Below are 12,887 nucleotides of genomic sequence, written 5' to 3'. Positions count from 1 at the left end.
GATTTATTTATAAATTTAAAACCGAAAGCCCCAAAAGCACACATTTTCCTAATGCAAATACAATCAGCAGACATTAAAAATTGTTGATAAAATATAAAATGTAACTATCGTATTAATAAAAAGGTATCTTTTAATCAGTAATTATTTAAAGCAAAAGTGATCAATAATTACTGAAAAGTTAAAACTGATGAGATGGATCTATCCTACTGAAAAGCAGGGATTGGTATCATTAAGGTTTTAATGGTATTAAAGTCCAACTGAAAACTTTGTTTGCATAAATTGATCGTTTTGTGTTGAACAATTCATCCATGCAAGTCATTCCACACAAAAAAGTATTTTGGCTTCGTAATCTTTAATCAAAATCTGAAAGTGCCCCTCCTCTCTGCATTGGAGGACCTTCCCTGATGACGTAGGTTTGACTATTTTCTTAGCATTAGTTAACCACACCCCTCCAACTGACAGTAGACAGGCTGCCTGTGTGTTTGAAGCATTGACAGCGCGTCAAAGGAGAGATGGCGACAAGGTGCATTTTCGATAGCGGCACTCACAAAACACTTTTCCCATTCCCTAACATTTCCCATTCCCTAACACAATGGAAAAAATTGACTTTTCAATGACACACACAAGGTGTGGTGTTAATATGCCAAAGCCTCAAGTGTCATTTTGTCATTGTGCCTCAAATTCGTCGCTGTGAACGAGAACCTTTTTGTCTATCGACACAAAATCCATAAATTTGTGTCAGCATAGTCTGAAGATCATCTGATTCGAATTTGGTGAATGCATTTTGGCACCCTTCCAGCAAATTCGTTGATGCGCTAAATGAGAACCATTTCGTATATCGACACGAAATCCATAATTTTTTGCCAGCATGGTCTGAAGATGATTCAAGTCAAATTTGGTGAAAATCGGACTAACGGTCTAGGAGGAGTTCGAAAAAGTAGGTATGCAACATTAATCAAAATAGCGGACAGGAAGTATGGCCAATTTTCACGTAATTGGTATCAATGCTCTCGGCATGACCCAGAGAATATAGGGAGACCATTAAAATTTTAATAGAGTAATTTATTCAAAAGTTATTAGCATTTATGTGATATTTCATTATAACTCTTGGCAACAAGGTGGCGCTGCCACCAAACTTTTTGAATAACTTCAGGGCATGGAGCTGAATATTTTGTAATTATTTTCGTAACGATACAATGCTGCGTTCAAAAAATACAGCATTTTAAAACATAATTCAAAATGGCCGACGCTTAAAATGGCTGACACGGGAAAATTGGATATCATTCGACTCGACATGACTCACTGAATCTAAAAATCTAAAGATTTTTGCCAAACCATTCAGAAGTTCTAAGCCAAAATATGCATTTTTCATATCTCCTGACCACTAGGTGGCGCTGTGTCGAAACACTACAGTTAGTCTCAGGTCATGGTTATTATAACACACACCAAGTTTGGTCTCAATATTCCAAACCGTTGCGGAGATATATGCTCATGTGTATTTTTGTGTGCTTTTCGTCAGATTTTTTCACATGTCATTCGAGAACGGTTGGACGAATCAACTTGAATTCCATAACTTTTTGCCAGCATGGTCTGAAGATGATCTAAGCCAATTTTCGTGAAAATCGGACAAACCATCTAGGACGGGTTTGAAAAAGTAGGATTTTTGAAAAATTGAATTTAAACCTTGCGATTTTTGAATTTTGGGTTCATTCAATTTGGCATGAGCCAAGGATTCAGCCTTGGCTGAAGGATTTGTGTTTAAAATGAATACATACAAAAGGTTAACCAATAATTTTGATACTAAAGAAAAAACGAACAGTAGTATTCCGTTAAGTAATGGCCTACAAATCAATTCAATAAATGAATCGAATGTCAAATGACACAGTATTGTCTTCCCTGTATAAACTGTTCTATTAATGTTTGTTAATGCTACTAAAGTAATTCAGACAAGATCAGAGAGTGAAGTTTTGTTTGATTATCATTAATGACCCAAACAGCTGCAGGTTTATTAGACTGCTGTCACTTTAAGAACTAATGCATGGATCCAATGTACTGACAAATCAGATTTTCTCCAATACATCAATTTACCTTAAACATCTTGTCTTCATGAATATTTTCATAGTTTTGACGTCACTTCCTGTTTTTTGCTACAGCGCATTTTGAGTTTGAGCTACATCAAGTTCATTCTTTGTCTATTTTTATTCTTACAAATAAAATAAAAAAACACCATCACTTCCTTTTCTAAACCACGTGAATATATCCCATATTGTATTCTACAACAAAAACAATCAGAGCCCCTTATCATTAGTTTTATTTTGATTTTCCATGTCCACTATTAGCTTATAGTCCATTAGCATCACAAGTGTGGTTGCCGCTTATCTTACTTACATTGCTAATACTCTATTCACACATTACCTTTGTTATACTTACTGTTACTTGCTTTACATACTCATACAATTACAAAACTATAGGGGTATTCAAGGGTAGGCTTTAAGGTGGTTAAGATCCTACCCGACCAATCGCGATCACTTTGTTTTATTTAATTTATTCAGCTTTCAGATGATGTACAAAATCTCAATTTAAATGACTGATGCGTGTTCCAGGGCCACAAATGTCTTGAAATTATTGCATATAGAAACATTTGGCTAGATTCAAATAGCTTCACAATATTCATGCTGCAATAATAACTTGCAAGTGTTTTTTGTGTGCCTGTGTAGATTAGATGAATTATTGAAACACTTCCCACATGCAGTGCAGTGATACGGTTTCTCTCCAGTGTGAATCATCTCATGTCTTTTCAGATGTGTTGACCGACTGAATCTTTTGCCACAGTGTGAACATGTGTGCAGTTTCTCTCCAGTGTGAACTCTCATGTGAGCATCAAGATTATATTTGCTTGTCAAAATCTTTCCACAGGTGAAAGTGCAGGTGAAAGATTTCTTGGCTCTTCTTTTCTTTAAATCTTTCCGTTTGGTTTGAGAGCAACTCAAAGGTTTTTTTCCAGTTTTAACATGATTTCTTCCCTCAGATTCACTTAATTCTTCTTTCTTCTCACTTTCTTCAACTCTGAAATAAAAGTAAAAACAGTTCAGTTTTTATGTGAAAGGACAGAAATATTAATGCTGATGAAACAGTGGAACGTAGACAATTTTGTGCTAGGGCTATATATATATATATATATATATATTTTTTTTTTTTTTTCTTCTTAAAGACAGAAAACAACAGTCAGTGATTCAGAATCATTGTGACTCTTAGGAGACTAACTTTCACAGAAGAGACTTTGTTGCTCTGCAAATAAATATTAACTACTTACTGTGATTTAAGACTGTGCTGATCTGGTTTCTTCACTGCGTGGATCTTCATGTGACTTTTAATAGTGCTTGTTTCGCACTGATCAGATGTGTTCGGTTTCTCTCCAGTGTGGATCCTCTTATGTTTTTTCAGGGTTCCTAACCGATTGAATCTCTTGTTGCAGTGTGAACACTTGTAAGGTTTCTCTCCAGTGTGGATCCTCTCATGTATTTTCAGGTATGAAGACCGATTGAATCTCTTGTCACAGTGTGAACACTTGTAAGGTTTTTCTCCAGTGTGAATAATCAGGTGCTTTTTTAAACAGTTTGAAACCAAAAAAGACTTCCCACACTCAAAGCAAACGTAATCTCTCACACCACTATGTATTTTCTCATGTCTATGTAAATTTTGCTGCAGTGAAAAATTCTTTCCACACACAGAACATGAATAGGGTTTCTCCTTCGTATGAACGGACAGGTGTTCCCTCATGTTTGAGGCCCAAAGGAATGTTTTTCCACACTGATCACATGTGTACGGCTTCTCTCTGGTGTGGATTCTCATGTGAACATTACGATTACATTTTAGCATGAAATTCTTTCCACACTGATCACATGTGAATGGTCTTTCTCCGGTGTGGATTCTCATGTGAAGTTTAAGACTTTGTTTGGCTGTGAAACTCTTTCCACACTGATCACATGTGAATGGTCTTTCTCCGGTGTGGATTCTTATGTGAAGTTTAAGACTTTGTTTGGCTGTGAAACTCTTTCCACACTGATTGCAGGTGAAAGGTTTCTTTACTCTCCTTATATTTAAAAATTTATTTTTAGTCTTAGAGCGGCTCAGAGGTTTTTCTCCAGGTTTGTCATGGTGTTTCTCCTCCACTTCACTCAGTTCTTCACTCTCCTCGTTCTCTTCCATCAGCTCTGAAATGAAAGAAAAACAGTTTAACTTCATTTTCAGCACATCAAAAACCATTTAAAAAAGTGAAAGGGCATAAAAGTGAACCCTGATGTAACAGCAGACATAAGACAACTACTAGAAATTATTTCCATTTTTTTTCATTAATTATATAAGCAGTGTATAGACATATGGGAGACCCTGGCAAAATGAATTTTTCCATTACCGTTTGGTCCAACAGTGAAGGAAAAAGGCAGACAGAAGGGATAAAACAGTTTACCTTTTTTGAGCCAGGATAATATAACACATAGTACAGTGTCATAAATGTACATTAATTATTTTTAGGCAGAAAACATTGGGAAAACAAGTAAACCTATGCCCACAAAATGTTTTAGATTACACTAATGGAAAATCAAAGTGAATGTGTCTCACAGGCTCTGGGTTCCAGTTTTATAATAATAATTAAAAAAAAAAAGACATCTCACTGTCAGTTCCATTACATTTTTAAGACGTTTAAAAGGTGTATTTAAGGAATTTTAATTATAATTATGACCTTATCTTTACATTAAAGAATGTAAAGCCTTTTAAGGATCCACAGGCACACCGTTAAATCTTTGTTACCTTAATGCAGGGGCGTAGCAACCGGGGGGGACGGGGGGGACACGTCCCCCGCACTTTTAGAAACAGGTGATTCTGACCCCTGCTAATTTTTTTTTTTTTTTTTTTTTTTAGGATCCAGCGTGAATATTTCCAGTAGTGTTCTCTGATTTGTTACTTAGATTTGAGTGAAGTAACATTCAGCCAATCACAGAGCGAATTATCTCCTGGGCGCGTCTGCTATGAGCTTCAAATCTCTTGTTGCTCTTCTGAATTTTCAGCTCTCCTAATTGTCACTTTGGATAAAAGCGTCTGCTAAATAAGACGTAACAATATTATTGGTTTCTGCTGTCTTTTGTTTGTCTACGTGCTGCTCGCGGAGGAAAATTATCATTTCACAATAAATCATATTTGTTTTGCAACGAATATCTTAAAATACTTTATCAAATTTTATTCTTTTAATTCATAACTGTTACTTTATGTCCTAACTAGTCTGTAGGAAAGGCAGGCTGTGACGTCACTGGCAGAGAGAGGGGGCAGTTGCTCAACCTCTCCAGAATGTGTACAGGTGAGATTTGTGTAAAAAAAAAAAGCAGATTGACTATCTTAAACTGAGGTAGGGAACTTTTGACGCCTTAGCGGTTAATAAACAGAACTGCTTGCGTCTTGCGGAAGAACATCGTAGCCGGAACTACTTCTCTCTGTTTATGTCTATGAAGAATCACAAAGGTACTGGGTTAATCCGCCGCGGTATCCCCGAAGCAATTTAAAATAGTCCGAATATAAACATTTATTATAGGTGCACCCTAGTGATTCAGGACAAGCCAAAAAGACGGTTTGGAATGGATTCATGGTGTACTCGCTTATTATATACATTTTTCTAAATTTTGAACACAAACAAAGTTACGGACCGCAGCTCTGATTGGTTGTTTTTTACCGGGAGCGATGTATTTCTGCAAATGGCAATAGGACACTGGGAGGAGCCAGAGGAGCTATTTTTCATAAAATGTATGTTGTATAAAATTACTGTAGATGTAATCTGTATACTCATTTAACACCTGTTTTTGCCCAACTGTAAAAAAAAAAGTTATTGTTCAAATGTAGTGCAACTGAAATATTGTAAAAATCATAAAATATCTTTATTTCATAAAAAAAAAAAAAAAAAATATAGATGGTCTCCCATTGGTCTCAAAGTCCTTCAGTATTTTTAAATTTTGAGTATGATTTAACAAAAATAGGTTCCTGTAAGCTATCATGTCATGTTCCCAAATTTGAAAAAGTAAAATGCCAATTGGTATTCTATTTAGAATTTATTATGAACATCAGCTTTGGGTCAAATCACCATACAGCTGTCCCCTCCACTTTTAAAATGGCTGCTACGCCCCTGCCTTAATGTACCACAAATAGGCATCAAAGAGGAATGAAGAATACAGTCCAACCTCCTTGTTCCTCTTGTTTTATTCTCCGGGTTTCTGGTTCCTCGTGTTTTATTCTCCGGGTTTCTGGTTTTATTCTCAGAGTTTCTGGTTCACTCGTGTTCTCTTCACTCTCCTCTTTAACAAACATCATCTTCACAGCAGAAGATCTCAGTTCAGATGATGCTCCTCCAGATATATCTGCTTGCTTTAAAACTTAGGTCTCGACTACAAGGATAATATTACAGGTATATACTGACCTTATTCAAAAACTGTATTTCTCTATTTACAGAAACAACATTTCTAACAGTTTGTACTAAATATGCATCGCGACAAAACAACAGGGACCACGGTGTAACTAATCTTCTTCCTCTGAGGTTTAATGGTGTTTGGCAAACACACGTGTGTTAGCGCCTCCCGCTGGACCGGAGAGTGAAGCGACCTGTATTTATACACTCTATGGAACCGACGAGCAGTGATGGCCAAAAGAAACTTATATTAATTTCCCTCTGACTGTTGTGGGGAAAGTTACAAAGGTTCGAGTCTGTCAAAACCTTTCATTTCCTGGTATATCGACATGCGCTGGTAGACAAACCAAATTCACTATTGTTCATGTCTTAGTCTAAATAATATAATCATTTATATGAATATATAATTTCTAATTGATTGGAATGTTTGAAGACTAATAAGTGATGTCACTGAATCAGAACATATCAGAACTTTGTTAGGCTTCACGTGCTCTGCCTAAAAGAGAGCCATCTGAATTGAAACCATTTCAGTGTAAACTGAAGTTCCATCTTTTAATCTCCCACAGTTTAAATTCTGGAACATAAAATGCTAATCCAGTACAGCGTGTCTCTGGGTTTCATGAGCCACCTGTATACATTGGAAGAAATCCATAATAAGCTGTTCTGATTCTAATGCATAGTTCTTGATATCAAAGATGTTCTGTCCTCTTTAAACATCATGAATTTGTAAACCCACCTCTGCCTAAAAAAACCAAGGAGGAATTGGAGAACTTGTAACCATTGTTACAAGACATCTCTGAGACCCACTCCTTTGCTTTCCAGGAAAACCTTGATCTAGCTTACTTTGTTAGGACTCATGGCCAGTAATACTACAGTAGTTTTACTGTTCTGAAGTTTTTCAATGGCTTTCTGCATTTTACCAGTGGCATTACCTGAGCAGTCGAAAGCTGTCTATTTATTGCATGGACGGAGAAGAAATGTAAGTGTCTAAATAATATGCACAGTTCCATTGAATGATAAATGTCTTTTAACAATGCTGATGAACCAAATGTATGAAGCACACTGTTAAATAAGCACAGCATTAACAACGACCTTGAAATAAGAGGTTTATCTGATAATCAGATGCATGAAAGTAGCGTTTGTTATTTTAGCAAACAGACATTGGGCATGTTTTCTCTCATCATTCTCTGATGGAAAGGAAATAGCTACTATAGCCTTTTATTCTGTGAAACTGAGATAGAGAAGTGATATGAAACAAAAATACATTAAATAAAATTCTACTTCTTTGTCCTGATTGCGCAACATATTTCAGATGTGCAGATTCCAGCAATATTAAACCAACATTTAAATCATTAACTGCTTCAAAATGCATGCCTTTAATGAAATTACGCTTGAAAAATTTGCAGTTATGAATAAAAACATTTGAATAAGAACTTTGTCATTGGTATAATACATTTGTTGAGTATAATACTGATGTTTATCATGTGCAACTGTTGTTTGTTACTGTAATGAATATTACAGCATGTTAAATTTTGCATGTTTGCATTGTAAGAATGTACATGAATACTTCAGATATAAATATGCTGACATATGTTTTCTCATTAAACTCATACAATTTAATATGGGAATATTCCAAAGTTATACTTTATCTTCATAAAGTAGTAATAAGTGTAAGTGTATTATCTTAATTCCCCCAGCACCAAAAGCAGAACAGTTAACATTAGAGCTCATCGATACTACTGGTTTTCGCAATTTATGCTTAATAATATAATATAATAATAGCGGGTTTAGGTATTAATTCCTACTTACAAGAGAAGCACAGAGAAATAAGATACAAAACGGTATTTCTTATACCTGCATTTCCTAATAACAAGTTATAAAAAAAAAAAAGAAAAGAAAAAAAACACCGGTGAACAACAAAATTAAAATTAAATCTCAGTCTTTTTTGGAAGTGCTACAGTCTCGTCAGCTTCCTGAACAAGAACGATGGGTAAAAAGCATAATAATCATAATTTTTCCACAGGGCTCGTTTAGTACTGGGATCAGGTGTTCATTCTTTTTAAGCAAAGAAGCATCTTTAAGTCTTAAGTTCTTAAGTTTTAAAAAAAGCTAATTTTAAAAACAACAATGAAGAACAATACAAAATAAATCTCAGTCATTCTTAAAAAGTATCGCAGCCTGTTCTTCGGCTTCCTTAACAAGAACAGTATGTAAAAACCTACTTTTCTTCAAGAAATAGTAAGAAATCTACAAGTGACATATGCATTATAAGACTATCGAACATCAAATGAAACTATGATATAATTTGTATCATGAAGCAAACTGATCTTTGAGATTGTTCTTGGGGGAGGAACTCCATCTTTGAGTTGATCTGAATCAGTATAATCCGCTGATCTCGAAGATGATGATTTATCAAGCTGATATTTTATTGCTTGCACTATTTTGTAACTTTTGGTAAAGATGCAGCATCAGATCTGAAATTGCTGGATCTGAAGATGATCTACTTCCTGTGAATGTTTTTTTGTATGGCTGTGTAAAGCAGATAAACGACTGAAATGTTTCCCACATTCAGTGCAGTGATACGGTTTCTCTCCAGTGTGGATACTTATGTGTGTTTTCAAATCTCCTGAAGCACTGAATCTTTCATCATCATGTGAACACTTACAAGGTTTTTCTCCAGTGTGAATCCTCTGGTGCTTTTTCAAATGTTTAGCTGAAGTAAAAGTCTTTTCACACTCACAGCACACAAACTCTTTCATGACAGTATGTACTTTCAGATGTACTTTTAAATTTTGTAGAAACGAAAAACTCTTTCCACACAAGTAACATGAATGTGGTTTCTCCTTCGTATGAACTCGCAGGTGTTTCTTCAGGTCAGGAGCTCTCAAAAATGTTTTGCCGCACTGATCACATGCGTGCTGCTTCTCTCTAGTGTGGATGTTCATGTGATCCTTAAGGTTTGCAGGGTGAGTGAATGTCTTTCCACACAGATCACAAATGTACGGTTTTTCTCCAGTATGAATTCTCATATGTGTCGTAAGGTTTATTTTTTGTGTGAAACTCTTGCCGCACTGATCACATGTGTACGGTTTCTCTCCAGTGTGGATCCTCTCATGTGCTTTCAGGTATCCTGACTGACTGAATGTCTTGCCACAATGTGAACAGTTGGATGATTTTTCTCCAGTGTGGATGTTCATGTGCTTCTTGAGGTTTACTTTCTGTGTGAAACTCTTCCCGCACTGATCACATGTGTACGGTTTTTCTCCAGTGTGAATCCTCTCATGTGTTTGCTGGTCTCGAGACTGACTGAATCTCTTGCCACAGTGTGAACACTTGTATGGTCTCTCTCCGGTATGAACTCTCGTGTGACGCTCAAGACCTCTTTTGCTCGTCAAAATCTTTCCACACTGAGTGCAGGTGAAAGATTTCTTGGCTCTTATTTTCTTTAAAACTTTCTGTTTGGCTTGAGAGCAACTCAAAGGTTTTTCTCCATTTTTCACATGATTTTTCTCCTCAACTTCATTCAATTTTTCACTCTCATTGTTTTCTTCAATCAACTCTGAAATAAAAGTAAACATTTTTCATTTACAGTAATTCTTAGTAACTGATTTAACAGTATAAAGTAGACATTTGCGATATACATTTTTTGGTCATGTTGATGCTTTATTTTATAGAGAATGTGAAGCTACATAACGTGTTGCATCTGGGAGGATCACTTTCATACCTTTCATACAAATGCTGAAATAAATATGTATACCAGCTTATCTTGTTTTTTCCTCAAATTTATATTCATATTCTTCATTGGATCATTAGCAGGGAGGAGAAAACTAGTTTATTGCTTCACATGATAATCAGATTTTGGAGGATATTCATTAACCTTGATCTGATTAGCATGAAAACAGCTTCAGCCATCATATGGTAGATTATCCAAATAGTGTTTTTTTGATGACAGGTGACAGAAGTTGATCCATTTCTTTGTAGTATACGTTTACAGATAATGAAGGAGTATAACTGTCATTGTAAATATAAATGTTTCTGTGGCCATGGAGAAGAATCAGAGATTGTGGGTCAGCTTTACATACTCTATAAACTGTATTTCGCAGAAACGTTCCTTAAGAGAGGTACATTGATTGATCTTCAAAGGATTATTTTTTTAAACATTATAGGCACAAATCCAATGTTTCTCTAGGGAGAACTATTACATATTTTTGTTCAACTACACAGTTATCTAACACAAGTATTATTGAAAAAAGTACCCTTTACCAACAATCCTAAATCTTCTTAAACCTTTATAACCTTTACCCCTTACTGATGATGAATTAAGAATAAACGCCAACCTGTTTGCTCTTCAGTATCTTCACTGTGTTTCATTCTGCAGTGTTTGTGGAATTCCTATGTGGAAGGGGCAGATTTACTTAATTTTAACCATGTAAAGTAAAAATAACGAATTTTATCTGCTAAAAAAATAAAAATAGCAGCAGCAAAACTGGACATCGGTTCGCATTCATTCCTCTAACAGATACATTTAGAAACAGCGAAATCCCTCCAAACATCAAAGCAATCATCAACAACACATATCTCTCAGCTTTTCTAAGTTTGCTGTGCTGTACTCGATGATAAGAAAACGACCTCGTTTATAATGCATAAACATACGGTTTAAAGTTTATTTGACAGTAGTGTACATGTGTAAAATACCGTGATCTGCTCACCTCTCCTCAGAAGACCCGACGCTGACTGTGAACGCGCGCGTCGCGCGCTAGTGATGACATAATCGCCGCGAGGCGGGATCAATGGCGATCATCAAAAAAGCGCCAAACGAGATTTAAAACGGCAAAGCATCTATAAAACAATACCTTTAACTAAAACAAGGGTTACTAACGTTTACTGACATTTAAATTGATTTATGATTTAACACTAAGTTTTTTTTTTCCATGATAACAACTAAAACCAAAAGCTGAAGATGTTTGGTGGTGTATCCATTAGTGTTTTTGCAAATATACACAATCACTATAAACTGAAGTGACAGACTATCCTCATTCTTTTGTCTCTAGACAGTGTGCAATTAGACATACAGTTAGCACTATACATCATACACAGTATGAATACATTCTACATTATATAGACTTACATACACATAAAATATGCGAAGGTGCAACAGATTATACATGAACTGGATACGCAAAATATCATGGATGTGCATTGAATGGTCTCCAGTGATAGCAGATAGATTACTGTTATTAATGTAGTGTATATGTACAGTCCAGTAATTAACTGTTGGAGTTAAAGTGCAATGTATAACATACCGTGTGGTGGGAATATAGGGTTGCCAACTCTCACGCATCTGGCGTGACATTCACGCTTTCAGTATCAATCTCACGCTGAAGTCCATGAGTGAGTGTCACGCCAGATGCGTGAGAGTTGGCAACCCTGGGAATATGCTGTAGGGTCTATTAGTTCTGACTGTTCATTAGTGTGATATTAGTAGCCTGAGGGAAACAGCTATTCCTCAGTCGGCTAGTGCGGAATCAGATGCTGCCGAAACGTCTTCCTGAGGGCAGCAGAGAGAGCAGTCTGAGGGAAGGGTAGATGGAGTCTCTGATGATCCTCTGGACTTTCCTTATACTCTGCCTGGTGTAGATGTCCTGGAGGGAAGAAAGATCACCTCCAACAATGTGGCGGTCAGTTTGCACGACCCTTTGCAAAACTTAAGTGGTTTCCTGCTCAGTTATTCCCATACAGTTCCTTGAGTGCCTAGACTGTGTTGGCTTGAGGGGGGATGTAAAAATTTGTGATTATGGTCACTGTAAATTCCCTCGGTAGCCAGAATGGTCGACACAGAAGCATATGAAATTCCAGATCAGGGGGCAGAAGGATTTAAGAGTGTAGGTTCCTTTCATCACACCACGAGTTGTTGATAAAGAAATAAACGTCCCATGCGATGTCTGTAAACAAAGTGCCGGCATTCAAGAACTCGAAGTCTGATTTGAATTGTGTGATTATACTAACAACATGCAACACATAGAACAACAACATTACAAGTTAACCAAATGTAAACCAGCATAGTTTTCTGGGAGCTCGCAACACGGCTGCCATACTCGGCACCATCTTTGAACATTCATCACTAATCATGCAACACCGATGTACTACGTCATCTGCTGGAACGGCTTCCATGTACGACGGATATGGACATCAAATGTATACTGTAGGAAGTGTTAAATATTTAGGAACATTTATTGATAATAAATTGATGTTTGCTAGAAAAGGTATGTTTTTTTTTTGTTGTGTTGTTTTTTTAAAGCAATGTAGAGATTACATCTTATTAGGAGGTTACAACATTTTGGCGTGAGTCAACATATTTTAGAGATGGTTCATAAGAATCGTGTTGAGATTATTGTATGTTTTAATATGAATATGTGGTATGGAATATTGCCAGTTAAAG

The 12,887-nt window shown here is 36.2% G+C and overlaps 2 protein-coding genes across 2 annotated transcripts; both read right to left on the bottom strand.

Moving 5' to 3' along the window:
• Positions 1-1,960: 1,960 nt before the first annotated feature.
• Positions 1,961-6,571, bottom strand: LOC113096988 (zinc finger protein 501-like). Its single transcript, XM_026262212.1, has 3 exons — positions 6,225-6,571; positions 3,314-4,214; positions 1,961-3,066 (listed from the first exon to the last, which is right to left on the bottom strand). The coding sequence occupies exons 1-3, from the start codon at positions 6,352-6,354 to the stop codon at positions 2,652-2,654; spliced, it is 1,446 nt and encodes a 481-aa protein (XP_026117997.1). The 5' UTR covers positions 6,355-6,571; the 3' UTR covers positions 1,961-2,651.
• Positions 6,572-7,616: 1,045 nt separating this feature from the next.
• LOC113096998 (gastrula zinc finger protein XlCGF8.2DB-like) lies at positions 7,617-11,213 on the bottom strand. Its single transcript, XM_026262229.1, has 3 exons — positions 11,158-11,213; positions 10,786-10,840; positions 7,617-10,007 (listed from the first exon to the last, which is right to left on the bottom strand). The coding sequence occupies exons 2-3, from the start codon at positions 10,817-10,819 to the stop codon at positions 8,917-8,919; spliced, it is 1,125 nt and encodes a 374-aa protein (XP_026118014.1). The 5' UTR covers positions 10,820-10,840; positions 11,158-11,213; the 3' UTR covers positions 7,617-8,916.
• Between the last annotated feature and the right edge of the window lie 1,674 nt (positions 11,214-12,887).

This window comes from Carassius auratus, unplaced genomic scaffold, assembly GCF_003368295.1.
Source record: "Carassius auratus strain Wakin unplaced genomic scaffold, ASM336829v1 scaf_tig00216060, whole genome shotgun sequence".
Classification (NCBI taxonomy): Eukaryota; Metazoa; Chordata; class Actinopteri; order Cypriniformes; family Cyprinidae; genus Carassius; species Carassius auratus.
The sequence above is the reverse complement of the archived record's forward strand: the minus strand, read 5'-3'. Positions and strand labels throughout refer to the sequence as shown.